Genomic DNA, 25,286 nt, shown 5'->3' on the forward strand with positions numbered 1-25,286 from the left:
GGCTTGGTGTGTTTGTTGATATTTACGTCCATATCTGTCACTATATTCACCAGAAAACTATGGATCTGTTTCTCCCTGTGTCATCTGTGTGCATGGGTACCGTGAGTTCCTTTCTTGTGCACAATCAGTTTTTTGTGCTGCACTCAGCAAGGCAGCGTTTTGAACCTAATTATGGCAAACCGCCAAGTCCCGCCAGAAAGCTCGGTGTAACGTCACGTGGTGGGGGAGCAGCGCTACGCTCTGGTGAGGGAGGTGGAGGTCATTGTTTTCTCCTTTTTTGAGCCTCCCAGTGAGTTATTATTATGTCACTGTGTTTGACACAGAGGAGAACAACGACGACGAGTTTAAGTGAGCCACTATGGGTGAGGCGAGCGATAATGGTAGGTCTTATTATATCACGCTCGGCTTAGGGTCTCGCTATAGGTACATCTAGATCTCAGTTTGGCTGTTGATTTTGCATATACACGTCCTGGTGGTCGCGTTGACATCACTTGTATGCCGAGTACTGCCTTCCCCTGCGAGTTAGTGTTGGACAATAAATGCTCACGATAAGTCAGACCCTTCGGCTGCTCCTCTCTGATGTGATGTCGCTGCTTATTTTGACTGAAGATTTTTTATACGCTGCTCACGCTGGCTTCCTTCTCTTGTGTAACATAACTTGCGTTGCGGTGAAGTAGTGTCGCCGACGGAAGAATTAGGAGCAGCCCGAATCCTCGAGTCATGGTAACTGATCTTCCTCCGCTCATATTCGCGATAATCGCCTTTGTCGTTGAAAGCTCGCACTAAGAGGTACGTATATGATCGCGTGACCTCTTCTGTTGATGACCTTCCACTTTATTAAGCGTGGCGCTCAGTAGGAATGCAGTAGGAAAGCGACGCAAGCAAACGTGGTTCGTAGACTGAACAGTGCAAACGCCCTAAAGGCATATGAAGGCCCACCCTCGATGGTACGCTGAGTTATCAGAAGATAATCTGAGCATGTCGGTGTAGTAGAGTTACACTCCAAGACGCCGTCGGCCCCTCTTCGCCCACTGATAAGACTCAAAGCGTGGTTCAGAGAAAAATGTTCTTCAATAACACATGCATTTATTCCGATCATTGTCCGTCGGCTCTGAGGACCTTTGCTGCATTAGTATGGTCCACATCATCATTCTGCCGCCGCTTCCGGTTGGCAAATGGGTTACCCTAGGATTCAATGGCTACCCTAGGGCTCGATGCTACACTCACTCTTATCGGCGCGTTCTTCGATGCCTCCTGCGCCTTAGTTTCGGCCATCATCTCAGCTCCAGTCGACCTCCGAGATGGTATATTCTCGACTGCCTGGAAGGCGGATCGAGGTGGCGCTGTACTCGGAGGAGGAATCGCGCGATTCTGCCTCTCAGGCGTAGGCTTAGCCATCACAGGCTGTGCAACGTTGCCAGTAGGCATGCTAGGAATGACTACTGATGCCATGTCCTCCTCGATACGGGCCGCCAACAGTGGCTGCCCAAGCTTCAAAGCCATCTAAACATAGGATACGCTTCGAAGGCAAGCGCGAAATTCAACAACCAGCAATGCGGGATCAACTTTAGCGAAGCTTGAACCCCCCCTCATCGTATATTGACCGACCTTAGCCATGAACCTTGGAGTAGCTGGTATTTGCAGGGCTAGGATAGAGGTGTCATATGCAGCCTCCAGTTGTTTAGACTGGACCAAGTCCCGGAATTTCATTACTAATTTCTTATCCAAAGCGACCTGACCATACCTCCTCACGATGATAGCATCGGTGAGCCTACCGTAGCTTTCTTTATCTCGCTAGGTTCCTCCCCTGAGTTGATCCCTCGATCCTGACAGAACCTGTGCGACTGATAGCAGCCCGCAAACGACGAGGCGCTGAGACCGTACTGCTTCCAAGTCGCCAACGTTCGCTCTGCAAACGCACTTTCAGCCTCTAGCCGATCGCCCAGTTTGGTTTTCTGCAACAAGCAGGTTCTCCATCACTCAACTTAGCTCACCATGTTACATCTGAGGTCTTCGAGGAGCTGAGTCGGATCCTCCAGGTTACCGATGGCAGCACTCTAGGCAGGGAGAACCCTCTGGGCTCATATGCATCCTCATACCGAGTACGGCAGATATGAAGGTTAAGTCCTGATCTTAGCACATCGACGAGGCCTCGAGCAGGAAGCTCTGATACCCACCGGCACCACCGACGGCCCAGAAACCCTCATTCTCCCGTTGGAGCTCAGCTACACAGTCGTACACGGGCGCCCATCTGATGCAGTTGATACCAACTGTGACAGTATCGTATTGCAATCTCACTTGAGATCAGTAGATGACCAAAAAGCGAAGACCCCAGTTGGCAGTAGGGCACGTATAATCCCCACGGAGTCCATTGAAAGGGGCATGGATTCGGTAGTCATCCTGCAGGAAAGGATACCCATCCCGTCGACTGTGTTAGTACCAACCCTATCCAAGTGAGAGTTGGCCCCTGACCAGCGTCATGATGGCCACCAGACACTGGCAATGGACCCTCCGATAGAACGCCAACTCGACTGCCACCACGAGCGGTTTGGGCCAGAGTATATCTAACATTACCATCTGCTGAGGAAGGACCTCCGACTACTCACCTAATCTTGGTAGCATCTCCACCATAATCAGCTACCGCCCACAGCATGAGGCCACTCGCTGCCGAGGCGACCATGCTGACAGGTCGACTAGAGGAGCATCCAATGGAGATGACGTTAGTCGGAAGACCGGCATTCAGCGACCTACAGCATCACACGATAGAGTCCTGAGAAGGTACCCAGAGAGCTGACCATATGCGTATCCTCGATCCAGCCTTATTGCAGAAAGTCATCCCCGTAACGAAGTCACGACCAATGCCGACGCATATCAGCTGTTCCCCCAAAGGGACTGTGGCTATCCATTCTCGAGGACTCGAATTCGATATCCCCGGTCTATAAGATGCCGCCGGCCGGAATTGAACCTGCGTGGATGCTACACGAAGATCCACATAACTCTGCTATTGATAAGTTATAAGTACTCTGGCCACGTTAGTCGAACTCTCCCCGCCCTGTTTGGCGTCCGTCACGAAATCATCCTCATCGTAAGCATCCTCATCAGGCGGCGTAATAGCCAAGCATGGGGCTCCTGTACAGTGCATGTTAGTTTCAGATCCCAATTTAAAGAATGCGCATTATTTTCCAAGGATAATAAGAATCGATCTGCAATATCGCATGAACATTACAATGAACATGTGAGGTAACCTTTCGAGACTATAGTAGCGATAAGTTGTTCACTATCAGCAATCCCGGAGTAAAAGATTCGCATTCTCCCCCTTTTCATATCAAGTTGGCACACACTCTTCATCGAACTCCGTGCTCACCAAAGACGACTCCTTTATCGCTCAGACTAGCCATAGACCATCCATACACCGAATCTTTAATTCGATTCCCTTGAGGAGGGGCCCCAGGAATTGTATACATAACCTGCCATAACGTTGAGGGAATGCACATGGCTCCATCCTGTCACCTCGAGAGCGCTCTCCGGGACCTCATCCTCTGGGACTTCCACGTCAGCTGGGGTGAGCATTTGCCGTGTCACCACACCATGAGCATTCCAGCACAGTAGTATCTACATACCGGGTATGCGGCATAGAAGAGCTGCTTCCTAACCTTGTTAATGCCGTTGTTAGACTCTGTAGCCTCGACGCCTTGAGGGGTATTGGCCCCTGGGCAGAAGGCTGGTTGTATCGTCATCATACGAGCAGGGCGGTGATGAGGATGAGCGTTCTGTCGTGATGCCTTATTATCCACAGGCGATGGGGCTGACGGCTCAGGAGGTGGGGAGGCGGTTCCCTTCTTAAGACAAGTCCGATGAACTCTTCATTAGGTACCCACCCTCTCAGCCGTAGGCTGCTCCACCTCGTTCATCAGCTCATCATCCGAGTCCGGCGCCTCCTGGTGTGGATCCTCCTCAGCGAAGAGATCATTGCCCCGCGGGGTATCATTGCCATCGGACGATGAGGCTGGCAGGAATAGCAGGGATAAAAAAAGGCCTCGCTAGGACTACCGGCTTCCTCTTCTACGAAGTCCTTAGCAGTCTTGAGTCGGCGACCTGTAGTGGGTCCAGCGCGACTGGACTTTGGCGACGATGATGATGATAAAGATGGCGCCGGGTCGGATGATGATGGGGAGGAAGGGGAGCTCATGATCTCAGGTACAACTCATTGAAATTGATCGTTCCCGTTGCAACAGAAACATGACAGCACATGGCACTACTAACATCGATAGAAACAGGTGACGATTTACTTCACTGAGATATGGTTAAAATAATACCAACGACCAGGATCGGATTGTCCTACTACCTCCTTGAATAGCCTGCAGGGCAGCCTTTGTAACATCGATCATTTAGGGATCGGTCGAAAAATCCCCACAGTGGCGAATGACTTGACAACAAGGGAAATATCGTGGTTAAGATAGTAAGGCTGTTCAGACGTACTGGTAACTACCTCAAGATCGACGAGATGCTGTCCAATAGCCATGTCGGCCACAATGATGGTAGACTCCTCCGGACCAGGATTTTGCAGGTCTGTGAAATCACGCGTTTCACAAATTTCAATCTCAAAACCTTCTTGAAATGTGGTATAAGCCTACCGGCGCCCGCTAAACTGCCCCGGCGCCCCGAAAACTGCTCGCCCGGCCCTAAAAATCCTTTTTCGCCCTTAGATCTTCAAAGTCCGCCTCTAACTCAAAAGCGGAAATTCCACCCTTACAACACACTTTTTACTCAGCTAAAGTGTTGCGTATGCTTCATCTGTGTGTCCTGCCATTTCGTGTCAGTCATGGCTTGGGATCATTTGATCATGGACGATTCGGCACACTGGTCTGAAACTAGCTTGATCATTGTATCGGCCAAGGTCTCGGAACAGTTGAGTTAGTTCACTAGGCCTCCTCGGAGAGGGGGCGGGGCTCACGTAATTCGCGCAAGAACGATTAACTCGATCGACTCCCGCGCCGAAAATGGGAAGTCGCGGGTTCGATCCCCACGGACGTCATTTTTAGCGCATTTTTTTAGTCCGTTTTCGAAGCAGTTGCTGATGGAAATATGCTCTCCGGCGACCGGAAAATGCTTCCGGGATGCTTCCCGGGGCTGCTTACGGGATTTTGTGAGCTATAGAGTGGGGGAGCGTGGACGGAATTTGACCGTCAATCTCGACGATTGCTGAACTTCGGTGTCTCGAATCTCATATCCGTGGCTATTCCCATACAGTTCAGGTCAATTCTATGACTCGGCTTTAGAATATCAAACACAATTACCGATACTCTAGCAGTGATACTCGATTACGGAATTGCAACCCGACTGGTGTATATGATATAATCAACCCGCTTCAACACTACAAAGCAGTTGTTTTCCAACTGATAATCATGGGCAGAGGTTCATAAAGAGGAGTCGCTTATAATGAAATCATTCTGGAATTCAGTAACTAGATCCTATATCCATGACAATGGAATGCAAGAGAGATCGATGCTACGCGTCACAGCCGTTTCAGCAAGTGTCTCCACGAGGGATCGTGCCCGCTAGACTCCTTATGGTTAGTAGAAATTAGATTTCACATGACTAACCACGCCTTGGAGGCGTCGCCTTCACTGACGAGGACGACATGAAGATATTCAGCTTCATAGTCGACGAGGCTGCTGTTGCTATGCGATGTGGGAAGCTGGTCCGGGCATGTGGATATAAGGTCTGGAGGAAAGCTGAGCAGCAAAGTGAGTGACGCAGTTTAGAGCTGTCGACTCTGCCCGATCAGCATACTCTTGCCTTCCTAGGTATAGCGGCGCTATAATAGCGCCACCGCACACATTGCAGAGTATGAGAACCCGTTGGATGAGATACATAGAACCCCGCTACATCGAGTTCTCTGGACGACTCGCCGAAAGGATAAATAGTCGAAGAACCCCGCATACTGTAGGTCGGACTCTAATTACGAGACATTGCGATCCGACCGACTTTAGTAGCTAGTTCTCGCTTCTACATCAGCTCAGTTCGGATCCGGCTCGCGCATCAACTCAAGAAGTGGTAGAGAATCACTCCACATCATCGCGAAGAAGGGCTCAGAGATTGGTAGAAACAAGAGACCGGACACTGTCCTGTCAGGGCGGAGGGGAACCGGTGGTTGTGGACCCCACCCGATGATACACAGTATGCGATAATACTAGTGTGTCACACAATATGTAGTCACTGGCAGTGACGCACTGCATTGTCACGAGTCACTTCAGATCCGCTACATCCGTTAGCCGATAACACCTGCACTACCGAAATCAGCAATTAGTGAAGATCCATCCGTCGCCCGTGTCTCACCTCCTTACCTTGTATTGTTTGTAAATGCCGAAGGTCCACCTGAATGTGGAGGAGAGAGTGCTGGATTCAAGAGTCATGTTTGTTCAAAGTGGAGCCGTTGGAGTCTTCATACTGAGCTGAAGACTGCGACCGCACGCCCGAGACCCTTAGGAATGGGACAGTCCCATTGGGACTAGGCGGGACTCCCGCCGCGGGAGTACTCCACACCTGATATGGAGCACACTCGGATAACTGAGGCAGAGAAGGAAATTTCCCAGGAGCAGCTCTGAAGGTAAGTTCGGACGCACGCGCGTCAATAGTATCGGCGCAGCGCCGACGGCGCTTCAGTATTGACTCAATACTGAAGCGCCCAATCACGCCCCACTGCATGTCCCTCTGGTAGGGTCTCAAGACTATTAAAATACACATTGCCAGCTCACCCCGGAATCGATGCTGACGGGATCCCGTGACCCTGCAGCGTGCTCAAGCATGTGGGTCCTCGATCTTGGGTACGGGTTCCACAGTGGCGTCAATTCGGGCTTTCTGTGAGACTAACGACAAAGTGACAGACGATGAGAATCAACCATACTGTTTGGCGTTTGATATCAAGATCGGCAGTTCCTTCTACTTCGTATTCTCGTGCACGAGGTTGCTGAGGGAAGGAACGAAGCACCAAACACTCACTTGTGATTATACATCAGCACCCAGCTGGTTAAGGATGCCACTGCTGGTGATGGGAAGCCTCGATTGGAGAGGCCACTTCAGACCGATCGCCTTCGCATTAACCAGCCATCAAACCCAGGACGATGTCGCATCCGTGACGGATCAGAAGACGGTCTTCTGCTGCGTGGCGCGATCGGCTGAGAAGATACACGGTCCTTTCGTACCAAGCGTACTTGTCGCCGATGCTGCGGAATGTTTTACGAATGCTTATAAGCTGGTATTATAATATATTGTAATAGTCGCTTAGTAATGATCGCATAGTAATAATCGTATAGTAGTAGTCGTATAGTAATAATCGTATAGTAGTAGTCGTATAGTAATAATCGTATAGTAGTAGTCGTATAGTAATAATCGTATGGTAGTAGTCGTATAGTAATAATCGTATAGTAGTAGTCGTATAGTAATAATCGTATAGTAGTAGCCGTATAGTAATAATCGTATAGTAGTAGACTACTGCTAGTAGTCGTATAGTAATAATCGTATAGCAATAATCGCATAGTAACGTAGCGATGCAATCATTAAATAATTCAGGTATTCGGCGAGTTGAGTCCGACGGGGCTGAGGCGTGACTTACGCTGGGAGTACGGCTCATTCAATCGGGGAACTAGGCTCTATTGCTGGGTTCACATGTTGCGCCGCAACAGTTGCGGGCGGTCCGAGGGTGGCTCCCTACCTACATCAACGAGACCGCAGAGGGGTCTGTTGCAGCCGCTCAGGTGAAACGCGGTGAATTTCATAGGGATATCAAGGTCCTTCATTGCTGCGGGAGCGATAAACTATTCGAAGCCGGAGTGGAACTATTCGCGGCGAAATGGAAAGCAACCTACCCCCACCTCATCGAGAAGTTCGGCAAAACCTGGCTTCTGAACTTCAGAATCTGAAGACGGCCACTTGGTATTCCACCAATTCCACCAAAAATCAAAATTCGACCATTTTTGACCGATTTTCTGTAGATTTTGCGTTTTTCTTATCAACTCAGGCTCCGTGACAACAATAACAAGTTGTTATTAACAACTAACCGTAACAAGCTAACTCATTTGACAGGAACGGATACTTCAAAAATATTGATAATGGAAAAATCAGGCCATGTGTTTGCGTGCTCCATTGCTCATCACTTGTGTTCTGGGAGCCTTGCGAACTACTCATTATTATTTCTGGTCGATCTTACTGATGCATACGACATCAGCATCAAACATTATCATCCCCCCCCTCCACTTCCTAATGAATAACTACGAACCCTCAAACGATTCACATTTTCAAGGATAACGTACGAACTATCAAGGTTAGTCTTGAGTGGTGTTGGCATCCAGACGAGTCGGAGGATAACAAGGCTCGTGTTTGGAAGCTTTTTTCACAGTCTCCACACGAGTCTCCAACTGGCTTGATTTCTAATGCACCGTAACGATATTTTTCAGCAGCGAATGTCCACTCTGTTGGCTCTTCTTCGTCGTCGCACAGATGTCTCGCCGTTAATTTGTCGTGCGATGAGGTCAGTGGTCTCTTTTCGCTGATTTTACTCTAGTTGCTACTCTTGATGTCAAGACGGAAGTCTGCGATAACAGGGTACTCACAAACATTATTGATCAGTACTGCTGGGAACTGGCGGGACATGGGACAAGCAACGATCTGAACCAAGTCATGGGGCCTTCTGATGGGAGTATCTTGCAGGGTGCTACGTACCACCAATCGCAGAACACTGCAAGAAAGTGATGCTCAACACCATCGTACTGCTAAGGCAACAGCCGCAGTAATAGTAGCTGAAACGGTGCTCATGACGATGATCACATATTGATGCTCCTAAGGAATTCAACTATCTTCCATGTGTGTATTCCTCGAACCTCCAGCGAGCCGATATGGAGGCGGACCTGAGCTTTGCACACTGCCACAGAAGGCTCTTGCCTGGCCTCACCGGTGCTTCACAGATTTCCGATAGATGTCGGCGGCATTGGGCGATATCACCTCTCACGTGCCTCACCATCGTATTCACCTACCAATACACTGTACAGCCCCTACCCCCTCCAAAAGAGAGGTCTATCGCTACCTCTCGGCCCGACTTCATGAAGCGTTTATAGACTGGGTACCTCCCATTCACGGTCTTGAGGATCTGACGAGTACCATGGACTGCTCCAGGCTGGGCTGATGGTCACCTTATAGTTGATCCTTTCCCCACCAGGAGTCGGTGCTGCTTCCTCTGAGTCGCCCTCCCCTTCCTTAATATACTCCACCCTCCGCTCTGGAAGAGGATGGACGTACCGCACCGCCGTCGACACAACTGGATGGCGGCAAGACGGCTGAGTTAGTCGGCTGAGACACCATCGACGCAGCATAGACATAACAGCAACAACTGTAAAGTACAAGCAGAATACTGAACATAACTAGCGATCAACCTATGCATGGACTAGTAGACCCTTTTCGTGAATCTAGAACACAGTCCATGATCTAAGGTCCAACTACCAAGCGCAACAGCAGTGGTATCTTCTAACTCGTATTCTACTCACAACAGGTGGCATGTGTGAATACGAACAGTACCCCATGATTATCACTAGACAATAAGCATCTTGAGCCCAACAGCTGTAGGAGGATCACTATGGTAAGCCGTGGTACGGTAGATGAAGTCGTTTACGAGTGATAGCGCAGCCTCAGGGGCGTCCTGAGGGACCATATGGCTAGCGTTGATGACCTAAAGTCAAACACTACAGCCGAGCTCAACAACAAGGCGATACCATACCCTTGCGAAAGTAAGGCCACCAAGACCACCGGATCTTCCAACCATGCGTACTTGAGCACCGATTCTCGACGACGGCAACTGGCAGAGGACGAGTCGTTGCTGACGTACCGAATGAATACACCTTCACCCTCAGTGAGCTCTCTACCGCCTTGGTGAAGGCCGCCTTCCCTGGCCACTCGAGCGCCTGAGCCGTGTCCAGAACGCTGAGCCAATTGCATAGGAAATCCTGGTCACCAGCATACAGGAGTACCTATCAGATCCGAGTACCTCCATCGTATAGAACTAGATCCATGAATCCATCGAGACGATCGACACACGCCTTCCTGCTATTACACTAATCCCTTTAACCAGGAGCGAAGATAGTTGTTGCTCAGCAGATGATGTGAAGAGCTCTCGAATATGGAATGCGGCCGTGACCTTGAATGCAAGCAATCCTTCTCACGAACAACTGCCGCCTCAGCGACTGTTACACTTTCATTCGACGATCTCCACTCCATATGCGCTCCCACAACCTCCTGTACAGCAGGATCGTTGAAATACTTTCGAACCTGCTGATGAACATTTCCCCAACGGGTATTCAAGCGGTAGTCACCGGTCCATCATCCAAGCAATCAGGATACGGGCCACACTCGTGTCTGAGATCGTATCTGCAAGAGGCGACTCCTACCTTAGGTCTGCACCCAATCGAAGCCTTACATGCTCCACTTGCCATCGCTAATAGGATTGATGAGCTTCTTGGAACATCTATCGTACAATGCCTGGCAGCTCATATGCCCTGAGGAAGTCAATACACTCACGACTCACGGCGACCCCAATACTACCCGACAGGCAAGATGGCGTCTCTGCTACACAGTCCTCTGCCGCTTTCACCATCCTATCATATCTGATCCAATGCCACCACTATGACCACCGACCAGGTACGACTAAGTGCTTACTGTGGAGCTGAGACCCTCCTCGGAGCAGTGCCGCTCCTATATGCCATCCGAGGATACGATCGCCACCTGGAAGGCAGAGAGTAAGTTCCGTTCTCGTGGGTTCGTAGTTGAAGCACTCCATGCTATCTTCCCTACACTCTGTCAGAGTTGAAGAAACCGTTGCCGATGATAATTCCGACGATGTCAATAGTGGGCTCAGCGCCCTCTTTCTCATCCGCCTTCACCCTCATCACTGCCTCCGGGATGAACTTACCTGTACTACGAAAATCACGTGTCATCATCCATGGTAGTCTTCACTCAACGATTTAAGACGTGCGTACTCACCCGAATACGACTCGCCCGCTAAAAACACCCTCCTGTTGTACTGAGGGTACTTCCCGAAAAACCCATGTAAAAATAGCGATCTGCAGACGAGCGAGTTTACCATATAAGTCAGTAAGAATGCCTACAGCAACTCGCCAGCCTCCTCAGTAGACCTTATCAAAGGCCCGGTGCTGAACCCTGTGCCAGCAGGTTGATCGATCCATAAACCGTTGGCCTCCGCAGTCCACGAATACCTATCAATAACCGAACACGAATGAGATAGCTGTGAACTGCCCTCCTCCTCCTTGGCGACATGCAAGTGGAATAAGGCCACGATTTCCCTTCACAACTATTACGGGTTTAGATTTGTCCCTCCTCTCTCGGTATCGATACGACAAGGACCGTTCTCTAGTACCATACCGGCCATACTGCTAAAGCCAGGGCCACCATTCAACCATACGATCATGGGATCGGTCTCGGGTGACTTCCTGGACTCGAAGAACATGAAAAAGTACCTGCCAGGGATCGAACCTGCGACCACTACTAGGACCCCATCGTCCAGTTACCGAGTACTATGCTTCATCAACGTGATGTACCCAGATATTTGCCGGACAGTCGGATCGCATGGGCCGCCACGGTCAGACTCTCGAACATCGAAGACGTAGGGTGAAGTCACCCCTCGACCTAGGGATGGTCAATAGATCGATCTGGCATACTCTGTTATATACAGAGTATGCCAGATCGAGCAAAGGATCGAGCAGATCGAAACTCCTTACCTTGTCAGGTAAGGAGTTTCGATACTTCTATGTCTGTTGTGCCCCATTCGACACCCCCAAAAACATGCTATGAGATTCGCCAAACAAGCCAGTTGGGAGGATCGAAAATATCAACACGACATAGATCAGTCCCGCAGTCATCCCGACATCCTCGCTCGGTGCCGACCCATTGCAGGTCAGGCAAATGACTGCTCTACTAGTTGATCCTCCAGTCCCAAAGGCCGATACTGGCACACTACCTTCAATACGCCCTAAGTAGCCCTCTGTGTCCAACCACAGGCGCCGACCATATACGCTTCCTATACACAAAAGTGTGACCAGGAGGAGGCCAGGAGGCCTCCACATAGGTCAACCGAAAAGAGGCCTGTGTGGAAGATACTCTAACGCCCTGTTCTCATTCAACACAACATGCTGGCCGGCAAGCCAGATACTAGAGCAGTCATGATGAAATCAGTGGTCTTGCAATATAGGCTCGAACGACTCAGGCCTGAACAGGTGTCACCTACTGCTTCAGTGTACCCCATCTCTTGCTGGTTGGTTCAGCTCCGATGTCCGAGACATTGATGTCCTCCGTGAGCCCATCCCCAGTGTGCCCCGGCAGGTCCTCTTCTAGTGAGTCGACGACCTTATAGCCGCCGAAGTCTCTCAAGAGCCCCTCAGGCCCGGCAGTAGTCGCCTCGCCGAGCCATTCTCGCTAAGCAGGATAGCTCCCCTAAACATCCGAACTACCTAACTCGTTGGACGGGGTAGCGGAGGCATGGATGATGACAGATGTAGCACTGAAGGCTCTGGAGTTCCACCGGTATTGCTGAGCACATTCACACTCTTGTTGGCCTACTAGGACGGTGGGGTCGTGGACTACTTCCTGAATATTCGTCACGAAAGGACTCGAGTAAAGTTTTCGAGTTGTCAGAATCGGCTGTTCCCGAGGTTACCCCAGCTCCCTATCAAGGGTGGACCTCGGAGCACGACCTTGTACGTCAATAGGGACATTCCTTATAGACTACGTCGAACCAAGCCCCACCACTCAGTTGGTAACAGCACCTGAACGAGTAGCTAGAAGTGGTTCCTACCACTAACCAGTAGTAGACAGGTGACCAGTCTTGGAGTCAACCTCATCGTCACTGTCGCCTAGAGACAGGACAATGCAGCAGCCGTACCACACTTCTCTCAACCTCCCATAGATCTAATGGTATCACGGGCTACATCCGGCTCCGACATTGCAGGAAATACTTTGACAAAATCCCAGCAGCCTCCCAAGTGGTGATGACAAACACAACAATAACGGGTCGACGGTGACCTCAGAAAAGCTTTACAATACTATGTCGGCTCCTACTGCTTCTAGGTGAGGTCGATGTTAAAGACGACGTCAGCGAGGACGAAGGCACTAGAACCTCCCCTTGCCCTTGCCACCCTTACCCTTACCTCCTTTGCCCTTGGCCCCAGGGGCGTTCAAACTACCCCAGCCCGAACCTAGCCACCGATAGCGACAATCTCCCACCGCTCAGTCTACCCTATTACCTGCACCCTGCCTCCTAGGCTTGAACATAGGAGCATACCGAAGGTTGTCTGGAACGACTATGTAACGTATTTTGGAGCCACGGATGTAGGCCTGAACACCGTAATCAACAACGAGACCACCATCTCACTAGCATCACGGAACTACCTGCTCCAGACTTGTCTGCTTCCCGTCCCTCCTCGTTACTACCACCTCCGCAATGAGGAGGTTCATGTTATCCTCAGTGTGGATCAGATGCCCTCTGACCAACACCGAATAAGCCCATGGGCACACTCCTTTACGAGCCTACTACCTATACAGCTCGCCCGTTTGCATCTCCACAGTGACTGTGTGACCAACCGACTCGTGAAGTAACTTAATGGGAATACCGACAGCAGCCATTCTGGAACCACGAAGAACTAACTGTCGTCACCCACGGACCTCCCAAGCCACAACACAACACTATATAGTAATAAGAAGAAAAACTAATAAGATATGTTCACAGGAAAACAGAGGCTCTTTCTACCACGTCTCCCTGAAAACAGTACGTTGCCGTACCGTATTTACGACATGTAAAACTTACCCACCGAGCGATGACCAGCTACCCCTTGGTCTTGTGCATGACCGTCTTAGAAAGCCATTCAAGAGTAACCGACTTAGGCCTTTCAATAGGCATGGCCATGACCCTCGCCCAAATCATTTGCGCCATAACTCCAATCGTTCGGGACACAGCGAATGTAACAGTGTAGTAATCCGACTCCTTGAGGCCGAAGTGTTGCATCATCGTGCCAGAAAGGGCGTCCACGTTAGGGTAGGGGTTCTGAATCTTACCAGTAGCCTGCAGGATGGGCGGAATCGTCTTAAAACATACCTCGGACAACTTGAACATCGGGTCGTCAGCAATATGCTGCAGACAAAATTCCCTCTCAAGGGCGTAACGAGGATCAGTAGCTCGGAGGACCGCGTGACCATACCCGGGAACTACCAGGCCCTTAGCCATGGTATCCTTCGTGTACTGCGTCACAGACTCAACACTCGGCTCAATGCCAAGTCGTTGATGGTACTTCTGGAGTCTGGTAAGCCAATTGAGGCACTCTTGATTAGCCAGACCATGCAGAGGACCGGCCAAACCACAGATACCAGCCGCCCAGGAGTAGAAGGGATCAGCCAGAGCTGAGCCGACGAGGTGTGTCGTGTGGGACGAGACGTTACCTCCTTCATGATCAGCATGCATGGTCAAGTACAAACGAGTCGCCTCTTTGAAATTCTCGTCCTCAGAGACACCAAGCATATTGGCAAAGTTTCCAGCCCAGTCCAGATGAGGATCGGTCTCGATGAAAATACTATTATAGAAAGACCTCCGGTAGATCCGTGCAGCTACTTGAGGGACACGAGCGATCAAAGTAATAGCATCATCGAGGATGTACTCCCAGTAGTCCTTCTTGGCTAGACCACCCTGAGAGTACTTTTGAGTGAACTGGGAGTAGGGCTGCATCGCCAGCATACCGATCGAGAGCTGGGTCATAGGGTGCATGGATGTGGGCAGACTATCGATAACCTGTATGACATCAGCCGGCAGAGAACTACGACGGTGCAGCTCCTCGTTGAGGTGGGATACGATCTCAGGGGTAGGGACTTCACCAGTCATCAATAGCCAGAAAGCTCCCTCAGGCAAACCTACTTTGCCCTTGAGAGGTGCCTTGGGAAGACTCTCATTGACTTCTTTCAGCGTCATACCGCGATAACGGATCCCCTCAACAGGGTCCAAGTCGGAGGTGTCAGTGACCATGGCCTTGATACCACGCATACCACCAACGACCATACCAGCCGAGACCTCGCCAATAACGACATCTTTGTACTTCTTTTTGAGCTCCAGGAGGCGCGGTTGCTCCCGGGCTGCCAGGTGCTCCACCTTAGTCTTCAACTCCTGGATCACTGGGGCCGCGTGATGGTAAAACGAGAACAACCCAGAATGCCGATTCGAGGCGATAGGAGATTCTTTGATAACATGTTATAAGAATCGTAAAAACTACTGAGTACTCACACGGAAAGCCCGGAAGGCGCTGCTAGCGATTGCGTTGCACCACTGCCTTCCTCCTCCTCGCCGTAGGGTCATTCACGGTCCAATGCCAGGCAGAAATTCACGTTTCAATAGAGAAACTCTCCGGTATGCCCTAAGGGCCACGAGGCATGGATGGCGTAACTCTGACCTCAACAAGGAACCCTGAGCCATGAACAGGGATCTACACTTGTTGGGGCGCGCGACTTTGACCATATCGACATCCCCGGTTCGATCCCTGGGACCGCCATTTCTCTCGTCAACTCCCCAGCGGTCATCATGGAGGATCTGTTACAAAATGAAGGTAGCTGAGCCTTCTTCCAGATCGGTTGCTGATGAGGAAGTGGATGTCGAGGGGTCCGACGATAAGATAGACGAGGAGTAGGAGACTGCCCTTCGGGGGACTATTGATAGTGGCATTCTAGGTTCAACATATGGAAGAAGAACACGCCGTTCCTCTACGATATGGTCATCTCCCACACCATGGAGTGGCCCTCATTGACCGTCGAGTGGCTCCCTATCAAACCGTAAGAGAACTGCCCATCAGGTGGGGATTGGGTCTGAGGCTTCACCCTCAGGGCTTTGGATAAGGCCAGTGACTATTCAACTCACAAGATGATCCTCGGCACTCACACTTGCAATGGGGAACAGAATTACCTCATGATAGGGCAAGTGAAGGTCCCATACCATGCTAAGGAGGAGGTGGACATTGACAAGTACATAGAGACTTCCGGTAATAACACTATCGGCTAGAGGGGCACTGAGGGAGGGGTCCCTTAGAGTCAGGGGCTGCTCTAGCGGCCAATAAAGACCGGATGTGTATATCGACAAAGATTAACCACCCTGGTGAAGTGAACAGGGCCAGGTAGGGTGCCCTACGGCCCCTCAGCTTGGTCCAGCGTCCTCCAGATACTGCCCCCAAAACCCCTTCATCATCGCGACTCTGACCAACACTGGCGACAGTAAGCTCAGTGCCCTTGTGAGTTCGTTATAGTCCACACACTCAGTATTACTTTTTGATTACTCCAAACACCCTTCCCATCCTAAGAAGGACGGCGTCATTGACTCCCTCTGCACCTTAAAGGGCCACACTGCGGAAGGGTATTCATCTCTCTGACACTTCTCTTCGTCTGTCCTCGCCCTAGGTATGCACTATCTTGGAGCCCTACTGTACCTGGCCGGCTGGTCTCAGGGGCCTACGATTGCAAGGTGGCAGTCTGGGACGCAAACAGCGTCCCTAAAAGCGGCAAAGGTGAGTGGCTTCGCTCCGCTCCCATCGTCTCATCTCTTTTCGATCGATCAGGCAAGGGTGTTAGTCCCGTAAGTGTCCTGACTGGCCACACTGATGTGGTCGAGGCTGTTTCCACACATCGTCGTGATGGGGATATCCTAGCCAGTACTGGTGATGATGGACGGCTGCTCATGTATCAATATCGTCCCCTCCGTCCACCCTCACGCCCTTTATTCCCCCAGATGGGACTTGAGGTCCCCAAAGCAGCCAGCCCACAGTGTAGTGGCCATCGAGGGAGAGTCAGACTGTAACTGCGTCCAGTTCTCACCTCACAATGATAACGTAGATCCTATGCACCCTACATCGCTCTATTCTCCTTGGTGGTTACTCGATCAGATGATCGCTACTGCCGGGAGTGACAAGACGGTTAGCCTGTGGGACATGCGGCAGATGTCACGAAAGTAATATGAGAAGGGTGGTCCTTGTTACCCAGCTGTGCCCCTCCATAGGATCCATGCCTTGGAGCACGGCCATAAGGAGGATGTGCTGAACATCGAATGGAACCCTACCACTGACCATCTTATAATGTCTGCTGGTAATGCCTCTAGACCTTGAAAGGCTCTCTGACGCCTCGCCTCAGGTCTCGATCGTCGAGTGACAGTGTGGGACCTGTCCAGAGTAGGTGAGGAGATTGAGGATGGCAACGAGATGGATGGCCCTCCGGAGATGGTCTTCGTCCATGGTACGGGTCTACCGCATCTCGTCAACCACTTGTACACCCTTCGTTTAGGTGGTCATTGCTCTCGAGTCACTGATATCAGTTGGAATGCCTTCGAACCAACTATGGTGGCCAGCACCTCAGAGGACAATATAGTGCAAGTATGGAAGCCGGTAAGGCGGGGGAAGAGGAGGAGAAGTCGTTCATCCACCTTATACCTGGTCCTCAGAACGAGGGGATCCTCTGTTCCGACGACAACGACGATGATGAGATTACCATAAGCGGGGATGATGAAGGCATGTCCGATGTAGAGTGATGTCCTCTTCTACCCGTCATCATCACCACTGAATTGAAACCGTGGTCGCTAACCAGGCGTTTCGAGGCAGCGTGCCACTTGTCGCGTTGGGATTGCCGATCATTGCTACGACTTCCTCCTATCCAGGTTTTCATTATCGATCGTTACTGTCCTCTGTCCTATGGCTCCGGGATTACCTCTTAGTCGGGAAACACTTCTCAGTGTAATAGACCAGCGGGAAGATGGTATCAACAACTCCATCGCTCTTGCCCAAAGTTCTGGATGGGATCATGCCAAGCTCGTTGGTGTCATCAAGAGTCTAGAGGTATTACCCTAGGTCCGTCCATTGCATCATCATTTGAGCTTCCCTCAGTCCATACACTACGTTACTACTACGCCTTTTGAGGAGGAGGAGTGGACGACGACTGAGGAAGGAGAGCAGTATGCTACTCTAGGCAGTCCTGAGGCGCAGGTGGGCGGACGCTTGCCTTCTAGGAGTATGTCGATTTGTGGTATCACAGGTCGCGGCCTATGTTAAGGAGCATGGCCCTTGTGTGCAGAAGGACATCATCGTCTCCCTTGGAAGTGTCGCCAAGGTAGATGCTGAGGAGGGTGGTCTTGTGACTCGTTGTTCTGGGTTAGATTGGTTTCGGAGCCGCCATGAAGAAGAGCTGGCTCTCGATGAATAAAGCGACCAAGGAGGTGTCACTGTCTGATAAAGCCAAGGACTCTATAGAGGATACTGTAGCTGTACTGCTGACTAAGGTAGTGCGATCTCGGCGAGTGAAGGCTACTTGGTGTCTTGGTAGGTCGGCAAGGGTGAGGTTGCCTCTATAGCGAAGGCCGATATGGACATGCTGAAGAAGAGGAAATTGGTAGGTGTGACGCTAAGACACTGTGTACCTGCTTTGGAAGCGGGGTTAGATACATCTCACAAAGACCACTGGGTTCAAGGTGGAGAAGACTAGCAACTTCAGAACGGAGATCGTCAAACAGGAGACTGAGCTCACACAGGAGATGATACAGAACAAGTCATGGAAAGATGTCCAGTTCAAACCGTAGGTCTGCCTATCAGCAGTAACAGATCGACACCTGACAATACCAACTCGGATGGGAATACCAAAACCGATCGCCTCAGTTACAACCTCAAGACGGCCCTTGGCCGAGACCTTGGCGGTGGTCATCTCCACCCTCTCCTCAAGGTCAAGACTGAGATCAGGTAGCCATTCCACAGTCTAAGCGCTCTCACACTAGTGTTGTAGGAATATTCTACTCCTCATGGGTTTCGAGGAGATGCCCACCAACCGCTACTTAGAGTCCTCATTCTGGAACTTTGACGCTCTCTTCCAGCCTCAGCAGCACCCCGCTCGTGATGCCCATGACACGTGAGTGCCACTGTGGGGGTGGGCGATAGTGGACAAGTCGAAACTGCCTTAGGTTCTTCATTACCTCACCTGCATCTACCAACAGGATCCCTGAGGACTACATGAACGCCGTGAAGTAAGGATATTGTAGAGGTGATGACTCTCACTGTCGCTATGTTGTCCAGGAATATGCACGAGGTTGGCGGCTATGGCTCTATCGGGTGGCGATACGACTGGTCCGAGAAGGAGTCCAGGAAGAACATCCTGAGGTCGGCGTTGTGATGGTTTTCGAGGCGAATTCTGTGTTGCTCAGAACTCATACCACCGCTGTGAGCACTCGTGTACTCTACGAGATGGGACAGGACTACATCCGCACTGGCGTTTTCAAGTAACCCTCATGAGTATTGCTGCTTGTGCAAGCTCTCCTGGTCATCAGGCCTAAGAAGTGTTTCTCTATCGATCGTGTGTTCCGTAATGAAACTTTGGATGCGACCCATCTCGCTGAGTTCCACCAAGTGGAAGGCTTCGTTGCTGACCGTAACCTAACCCTTGGCAATTTGATAGGGGTAGGGCGGAGGGAAGCTATGACCGTGTTTTCGTTATACCCGTTTTTACAGGTCATCCGGGAGTTCTTCCGACGTATGGGCCTCACGGACCTCCGCTTCAAGCCTGCATACAACCCCTACACCGAGCCTAGTATGGAGATCTTTGCCTTCCATCCTATGCTCGACAAGTGGGTCGAAATAGGCAATTCTGGTATCTTCCGACCAGAGATGGTCCGTCCTATGGTGAGCTCCTTCTGACTACCTCCGTCTGTACAGTACTTGTCAGGGCATCCCCGAGGATGTATCGGTGATCGCATGGGGCCTTTCTGTGGAGCGACCTACTATGATCCAATATGGTATTGGTAATATTAGGGAGCTCTTCGGTCATAAGATGGACGTTACGAGTTTGAAGAAGAACCCTGTGTGTTGGTTGCATCCTGAGGAGGAGGAGGTATCGACAGTAGAGGAGAAGTGGGAGCAATGATCGTTGTCCTGTTGTTAAATAAACTGCCAGTTTCTCGACGCTTGAAAATGTTCCTTTTCGGTAACGTTACAGTAGATTCGGGGGGCTTCCGAAGTCCAGTGTGATTGTAAGGGGAGTCGGAGACCTGGTAGAGGTTGGCTGTGGCCTTACATACTTAGAATTTATAAGGCTACCTCGCGTAAGGGTATGATACTTTCACCCGAGGGGCACTTCTATCCGGCTTCGCCAGTGCCGTACTGATTAGTAGTAGCGGAGCCAAGTGGGTGGATAGCGGTGTATAAGCAAGGCTCGAGAAAGTCTGTTAGAGGTGGTTGCTGCATCTACTACTACTGCTGTCCAGGATGCCCCTCTTAGGGACGCCGCTGCATACATTCATTAATACTATTCAAATGAGAAGGCCAATAGAAGTAGTGCTGTTGTTAGCCAAACTATCATGGTATTTCCTCTCACCGAGGGGCTTACAGCTGGGTACCTCTCGGAGGAGGCTCAACCATATCCAACCCCGAAGGGTGGTGACGAAGTTTGGGAGCATCCATCATCATGACTGAACTCCTTTTATCGTGACTCAACTCAAGCAGCAATGGTGTCACGCAGTGAAAAGATACGACAGTACTTTATAAGAAACTCGTAGAGTAAACAAACTGCCTTCTTATTACCAAACTCGGAGATCAGCCCCGAGGTAATGTTATTAGAGAGATTTATTAAACGTTATAGCCACAGGAGTTTAAGCAGTGATGGCTGAGCCTTCCGTTGGCTGCTCCTCGATAGTCGTCATGTCCGACCAGAAGTTGATGGCATCCAATGCTACCTTGCAGCTCTCGATAACCACAGATTCGTCCTGAGAGGGTAGGATGGGTGAAAGGCAGGAGAGAGATGGTCCTACCTCATCATGGTTCACGGGCCTTTGGACGTATTCCCTTAAGAACTTGGTGGCTTCCTCGCCACCGACGGAGCCGAGAGCCACAGCGGACTCATGGCGAACCATGCAGGCCTCGTCGGTATCCTTCACAGAGTCGATAAGGGCTTGGACGCTCGAGAGGGTCTATCGAGGAGAAGGCAATGGGTCGCATGGGTCCCGTTGAGTCTGTACTCACCATCTCTTTATCGGCATCGAAAGCGACCTGGGCCACAACGAAGGCAAGCTCATGCCTCATCAAGGCTGAGGTGTGGTCTTCCCTAAGTACTCGAGCTAGGGCCTTGAGCGCTTCAGGGTCGGGGGACCTATGGGCCACGTAGAGTAGGGTTACCGACTGCAGAAAAGGCCTACACTGAGCCAGGCAGGGTAGCGGCACGTAGCTGGTACATAGCAGCATACCGATCAGAGAGCTTGGCCTTGGGGTCCATGAGACGCTGGGCGGCCTGAATGACAGAATAGGAGGATAGCTGGGAGGAGGGCTAGTACCTCCTCAGTCTTAGTGGCATGCTGACGGGCCTTGGCTCCGATGGGGTCGACGGTGTTGAACTCGCTACGCTGAGCATCGGTGTTCTTGGTCTGCTTGAGGTCTAAGAGGGAAGGTGTAAAGGAGAGAAGTTGACAGGCAGTATTCATATTACTCTCAAGGGATTCGACGGCTAAGGTAGCGGTGTCCCGGATAGCCTCGTTCTCATGGGTCAGATAGGGACGGATCTTCTCAAGGGAGTCCACAGAGCCACACGCAGCGAGGCCTTCGATGGCTTCATGCCGCACCTGAAATAAACCAAAATGGTACTCGTTAATGAGTACCATGGTCGAGATCTCACCATGGGGTGCTCGTTAACGTCGTCCATGACGCTCTCGAGCTTCCATGCGCCTTCCAATCCATGCTCCATCTGGCCGATGCAATAGCATGCTTCATGTCGGAGGAGGACCTGGCAAGTTCGGTGAGGAGTGGTATGAGCAACACGCATGCACATACCGATTTGGTCTCGGGCTCCAAAACCTTATAAAGAGCCTCAATCGCCTCAGAATCGTCCCGGCTGCGGGCATAGAAGAGGGCGCGATACCTCTGTTCCACAGGGGCCTCAGGGTCGGCTAGGAGACCCTTAACCTCCTCCCAGGTAGGCTCATGATCATCACCGCGGAACTGTCTGGACATTTGGGCTGGGTAGTAGTAATTGGAAACTGATTGTAGATCTAAGTTCACGCTATAGGATTCAAAACAGGTCCGGAACTTGGCCATCCATAGCTCACACACGTTTTGCGCCACCTTCTACCTCGACAGCCCTCATCGGTACGCCCATTGGTCCTAAGACCCCGACACAATAGCTGTCCCCTCCACCATAGTTCTCTTACGTACTAGGAATAACTCCCCCAGAATAGAAGAGCACCCAATAGAAGGACGCTACAAGACCAACTCAAGCCGAAAACCAGAGCCAAAAGTTTCTCCTCAAGTGCTCCAACACGACGTCACGCGCCACAAAATTCCCTCGCGGCGAGCCGCTGCCTAGTGCTGCTCACCATCACCACTACTGTGAACTCAACTCTCTCTCTCAGTGTTTCGAAAATTCACTATTAGAACCTCCGCATGTTATACGACGACGCCTTCCATATGACGGATGAGGGATATATCCACTCAAACGCTGTGCAATGATAATAGTATCAAAAAGGTGCATCGTTGAACTTAGTTCACACGAGTATGTTCTTCCACCATACCAGGGAGTACACCCTTGCCAAGGACATAATCCTGGGCCCAGTACCCAACCTAAGCCATACTTCCAACTCCTCCGAGGCCTCTACCATAGATCTGCTCACCTCCCATCTGACCATCTCGTCCTTATTCCACATCTTATGCACCCTCTCTAGTGTCTTTAAGTCGAACATGTCACCATCCTGCAGCTTTAATAATGTTTAATAACAGAGCCTTTGCACTTACGGACATAAAAGTGTCTCTGACGAGGGTCTGCGTCCAGTAACGGTCCTCGTAGTAGAGCCGCACGAGCATGAAAATTTGATCACATTCTCCACAACGGTACATGAAACCTTCCCTGAGAGTGGTAGGATCACTACCAGCGACCGTTGAGTGAAGCGGTTACCTGCATCTAAACCACAAGGTGAAATGCTCCTCATCACCAACTCCCCCAGTGCAGGCTACAACGCGCTCCTGACCCACAGCTGGGACCAGGACAGGGTTCTCTATAGTACCAAAAGGGCCGACAAAAGATGCCCCTCTCAAGTACTCGTATCTGCATACCAGTCTTCCACCACCCGCACTTGACCACCAGTAGGATCTACAGCTCGATAAGCCCCATCATATGGCTCGAAGGTTCATCGACAATCTGAAGTCCCATGTCCCTGGCCAGGCCAATGTAGCTCTTAGATGGCAGAGCCTCTGGGTCCAACAGTGTTGCCTCTCCACGTATTCTATTATACCTAGGCAGTTGCGTTGTTGGGATGAATACATAAGACCTATGAGGTACCAGTAGTCCTCTACGAAGCCTCGTTCGGTCTGTGGTGTGGCCATCAGAGTTTTCACGTCCTCAGGCATGGAGTCCAAGGGCAGAGCCCAATCGTCCTCAGACATACGGTGCCAATGACGATACCTACCGCATAGTCAGGTGAAGGGAGGGCAGTTGATCCTAGTAAGCGAACAGGAGATCCATGACCTAAAGTAGTACCATCTGCTTTGCTGCTTATTTGAGAGTAGAGTAGCTCGATTGGATAGGAGGGATGCCCCGAGGGAGCGGTTGAAGGTCCTCGTTAGCAGGGTCATGATGGTACTGGCGACTAAAATTGACTTTTGGGCGATCCCGTTTGCATATGAGCGGAGCGACGCACTTTCTGCAAAATTTGTACTTCGTATTTCGCCAGATCCGTTCAGAAATTGGAAAACAAAAAAGGGGAAAGATGTGATCGACAACATATTACCATCATTAGTGCTTACATGGCACTTATTTCTTCCTCTTCCGTCTTTATATGACTCCAAGGTGTCATTCCCTTTCAATCGCTACGTAACAGCCGTCAAGAGTCCAGTGACTTCATGGCTCATATAACTCGCTAATGTTATGTTTTCGTCCACAATGTGGACTCGACATACTTTCCCTACGACTGATTCCTTTTCCACGGCAATCTATCACGCCTATCGTATGGCCCGCAAGACCCTATCCGCCTTAGGTGTCTCTCCTCTCAAGGTGTATATGTATAGTGCCAGTTCCCGTTGAAGTGTAGCGATTCCTCTTGGCTTAACGACCAAGCTGCATAGAGCATTGTAGAGGTGTCCATGCTGCAGTGTAGCGTCTCTGGTGGTCTAGTTGAGTAACGAGATCTGTTGACTGAATGAATCGCAAGAATAGTGGAAGTTTTTTTAATCGACTCAGCGCCGTTATGTCAGCCGGGACGACAACGAACGAGATGAAGGCCTGGCGTGAGATCTTCGAAAAGGAGAGGGGGCAACAGCGGAAATGGATCCAGAATGTGATTTGGTTGATACTATCTCACAACTTCACGTTCTTCATAGGCGTTCGAAGAGTATAAGAAAAGCGGCAAAAGGCTGAAACCTCGATACAAGTTTGACGGTGAGTAGCAGTAGTTGTAGAGGGGGATGTGCTATCGGCTCATATTGCCAGGCCGTGGGTCTACTATATGGATCGGTCTTAATGCCGATCCCTGCAAGGCCAAGTACCTAGCCAAGTTTGATCTTGGAACGAGTGATGAAGCTGATCCCACGGTGACGTGATGATACGAATCGATGATGGTACTATAGTTTCGTCTTAGGAGCCCTTCCCTGCACCCAAGAGCTCAGCTGTGAGGTTTTTGGAACAGGTCGGGAAAGAGGACAATCCCTGTTTGCATGGGGTGATACTTTTAGAGGTTCGCTCTCTCACCGTCACCATACTGTGAGTTTTCCACGAAGAAGATCCCTCGGGGTGAGCTATTGGCACGAGAGCCCTCAGGTAGGCTGAGCGTATGTGTTGGTTGATTATGGTCATTGGTAGACGCTGTCGGGGAGGAACTCCTTGTCCATGGCGTTAGTAGTGAGGAGGAGGGGAAAAGGGCCTACCTAGATTTCAGAAGAAGGACCACGGGGCCACAGCAAGTAACGTAGCGTTTGATATAGACGTCTTATCACGGTCTTCAGAGATGTAATGGGGTCCCTGTTACTACAGCTATGGAAGTAGGATGGACAGTGCCGGCTGAAGGGGAGGCTCAAACTAGGAAGAGAACCCTCTCAGCAGGTAGTGGGTCAGTCTCACCTAGTTCCTCTATTGCTGGCATCAGGAGCTTCTGAGGGCAATGCTAGAGGCCTGATGAAAGCCACATTTTACCGTCCCAAGATTGCCGGTCATGGTGTGCATCGTCGAGAAGATGCCGGCGCCTTGGCATACTCTTGAAA

General features: G+C 50.8%; 9 protein-coding genes across 9 annotated transcripts; 3 read left to right on the top strand and 6 right to left on the bottom strand.

Moving 5' to 3' along the window:
* Positions 1–1,095: 1,095 nt before the first annotated feature.
* Positions 1,096–4,388, bottom strand: Pmar_PMAR010901 (hypothetical protein; the record flags this gene model as incomplete). The annotated part of the gene is made up of 17 exons (XM_002766875.1): positions 1,096–1,185; positions 1,228–1,503; positions 1,609–1,734; positions 1,776–1,836; positions 2,045–2,132; positions 2,178–2,251; positions 2,299–2,400; positions 2,445–2,564; positions 2,607–2,747; positions 2,796–2,965; positions 3,023–3,129; positions 3,365–3,467; positions 3,511–3,612; positions 3,654–3,770; positions 3,879–4,006; positions 4,051–4,095; positions 4,346–4,388. 17 exons carry the CDS (start codon positions 4,386–4,388, stop codon positions 1,096–1,098), a joined length of 1,893 nt encoding a protein of 630 aa, XP_002766921.1.
* A 5,195-nt stretch (positions 4,389–9,583) lies between these two features.
* Pmar_PMAR010902 (Carboxypeptidase Y precursor, putative) lies at positions 9,584–11,512 on the bottom strand (the record flags this gene model as incomplete). Its single annotated transcript, XM_002766876.1, has 12 exons — positions 9,584–9,721; positions 9,840–10,019; positions 10,103–10,186; positions 10,240–10,317; positions 10,362–10,416; positions 10,466–10,544; positions 10,591–10,652; positions 10,705–10,770; positions 10,840–10,957; positions 11,029–11,108; positions 11,154–11,261; positions 11,364–11,512. 12 exons carry the CDS (start codon positions 11,510–11,512, stop codon positions 9,584–9,586), a joined length of 1,197 nt encoding a protein of 398 aa, XP_002766922.1.
* A 1,658-nt stretch (positions 11,513–13,170) lies between these two features.
* On the bottom strand, positions 13,171–13,683 carry Pmar_PMAR010903 (Small nuclear ribonucleoprotein Sm D3, putative; the record flags this gene model as incomplete). Its single annotated transcript, XM_002766877.1, has 4 exons — positions 13,171–13,256; positions 13,305–13,395; positions 13,450–13,543; positions 13,595–13,683. 4 exons carry the CDS (start codon positions 13,681–13,683, stop codon positions 13,171–13,173), a joined length of 360 nt encoding a protein of 119 aa, XP_002766923.1.
* Positions 13,684–13,794: 111 nt separating this feature from the next.
* Positions 13,795–15,397, bottom strand: Pmar_PMAR010904 (citrate synthase, putative; the record flags this gene model as incomplete). Its single annotated transcript, XM_002766878.1, has 2 exons — positions 13,795–15,216; positions 15,322–15,397. The coding sequence occupies 2 exons, from the start codon at positions 15,395–15,397 to the stop codon at positions 13,883–13,885; spliced, it is 1,410 nt and encodes a 469-aa protein (XP_002766924.1). The 3' UTR covers positions 13,795–13,882.
* A 241-nt stretch (positions 15,398–15,638) lies between these two features.
* Pmar_PMAR010905 (histone-binding protein RBBP4, putative) lies at positions 15,639–17,650 on the top strand (the record flags this gene model as incomplete). The annotated part of the gene is made up of 14 exons (XM_002766879.1): positions 15,639–15,721; positions 15,766–15,867; positions 15,919–16,073; positions 16,121–16,205; positions 16,250–16,302; positions 16,348–16,441; positions 16,486–16,592; positions 16,644–16,764; positions 16,814–16,913; positions 16,968–17,032; positions 17,081–17,166; positions 17,212–17,313; positions 17,362–17,462; positions 17,519–17,650. The coding sequence occupies 14 exons, from the start codon at positions 15,639–15,641 to the stop codon at positions 17,603–17,605; spliced, it is 1,341 nt and encodes a 446-aa protein (XP_002766925.1). The 3' UTR covers positions 17,606–17,650.
* Positions 17,651–17,726: 76 nt separating this feature from the next.
* Positions 17,727–19,988, top strand: Pmar_PMAR010906 (phenylalanyl-tRNA synthetase beta chain, putative). The gene is made up of 14 exons (XM_002766880.1): positions 17,727–17,909; positions 17,958–18,056; positions 18,106–18,180; positions 18,227–18,349; positions 18,394–18,459; positions 18,509–18,642; positions 18,723–18,803; positions 18,847–18,969; positions 19,022–19,084; positions 19,134–19,217; positions 19,262–19,336; positions 19,385–19,514; positions 19,566–19,736; positions 19,780–19,988. The coding sequence occupies exons 1-14, from the start codon at positions 17,766–17,768 to the stop codon at positions 19,975–19,977; spliced, it is 1,566 nt and encodes a 521-aa protein (XP_002766926.1). The 5' UTR covers positions 17,727–17,765; the 3' UTR covers positions 19,978–19,988.
* Positions 19,989–20,588: 600 nt separating this feature from the next.
* On the bottom strand, positions 20,589–22,052 carry Pmar_PMAR010907 (conserved hypothetical protein; the record flags this gene model as incomplete). Its single annotated transcript, XM_002766881.1, has 8 exons — positions 20,589–20,815; positions 20,861–21,019; positions 21,072–21,198; positions 21,245–21,336; positions 21,380–21,480; positions 21,532–21,664; positions 21,718–21,825; positions 21,873–22,052. 8 exons carry the CDS (start codon positions 22,050–22,052, stop codon positions 20,702–20,704), a joined length of 1,014 nt encoding a protein of 337 aa, XP_002766927.1. The 3' UTR covers positions 20,589–20,701.
* A 421-nt stretch (positions 22,053–22,473) lies between these two features.
* Positions 22,474–23,668, bottom strand: Pmar_PMAR010908 (cytochrome Coxidase subunit, putative). The gene is made up of 7 exons (XM_002766882.1): positions 23,572–23,668; positions 23,374–23,496; positions 23,189–23,326; positions 22,990–23,139; positions 22,830–22,941; positions 22,709–22,786; positions 22,474–22,658 (listed from the first exon to the last, which is right to left on the bottom strand). The coding sequence occupies exons 1-7, from the start codon at positions 23,664–23,666 to the stop codon at positions 22,578–22,580; spliced, it is 777 nt and encodes a 258-aa protein (XP_002766928.1). The 5' UTR covers positions 23,667–23,668; the 3' UTR covers positions 22,474–22,577.
* A 561-nt stretch (positions 23,669–24,229) lies between these two features.
* On the top strand, positions 24,230–25,284 carry Pmar_PMAR010909 (hypothetical protein; the record flags this gene model as incomplete). Its single annotated transcript, XM_002766883.1, has 8 exons — positions 24,230–24,367; positions 24,411–24,468; positions 24,520–24,620; positions 24,668–24,715; positions 24,762–24,846; positions 24,889–24,989; positions 25,032–25,128; positions 25,172–25,284. The coding sequence occupies 8 exons, from the start codon at positions 24,230–24,232 to the stop codon at positions 25,282–25,284; spliced, it is 741 nt and encodes a 246-aa protein (XP_002766929.1).
* Between the last annotated feature and the right edge of the window lie 2 nt (positions 25,285–25,286).

The sequence above is a fragment of the Perkinsus marinus genome (genome assembly GCF_000006405.1).
Source record: "Perkinsus marinus ATCC 50983 genomic scaffold scf_1104296971434, whole genome shotgun sequence".
In the NCBI taxonomy this organism is placed as follows: Eukaryota; Perkinsozoa; order Perkinsida; family Perkinsidae; genus Perkinsus; species Perkinsus marinus.

Coding starts and splice junctions, on each gene's coding strand:
- Pmar_PMAR010906 (XM_002766880.1), top strand. CDS start 17,766: ATGGCTCCGGGATTACCTCTTAGTCGGGAAACACTTCTCAGTGTAATA. Junction 18,057..18,105: donor TAGGCAGTCCTGAGGCGCAG/GTGGGCGGACGC, acceptor GTGGTATCACAG/GTCGCGGCCTATGTTAAGGA. Junction 18,970..19,021: donor GCTCGTGATGCCCATGACAC/GTGAGTGCCACT, acceptor AAACTGCCTTAG/GTTCTTCATTACCTCACCTG.
- Pmar_PMAR010908 (XM_002766882.1), bottom strand. CDS start 23,666: ATGACCCTGCTAACGAGGACCTTCAACCGCTCCCTCGGGGCATCCCTC. Junction 23,497..23,571: donor AATAAGCAGCAAAGCAGATG/GTACTACTTTAG, acceptor ACTATGCGGTAG/GTATCGTCATTGGCACCGTA. Junction 23,327..23,373: donor GGCTTCGTAGAGGACTACTG/GTACCTCATAGG, acceptor GCAACTGCCTAG/GTATAATAGAATACGTGGAG.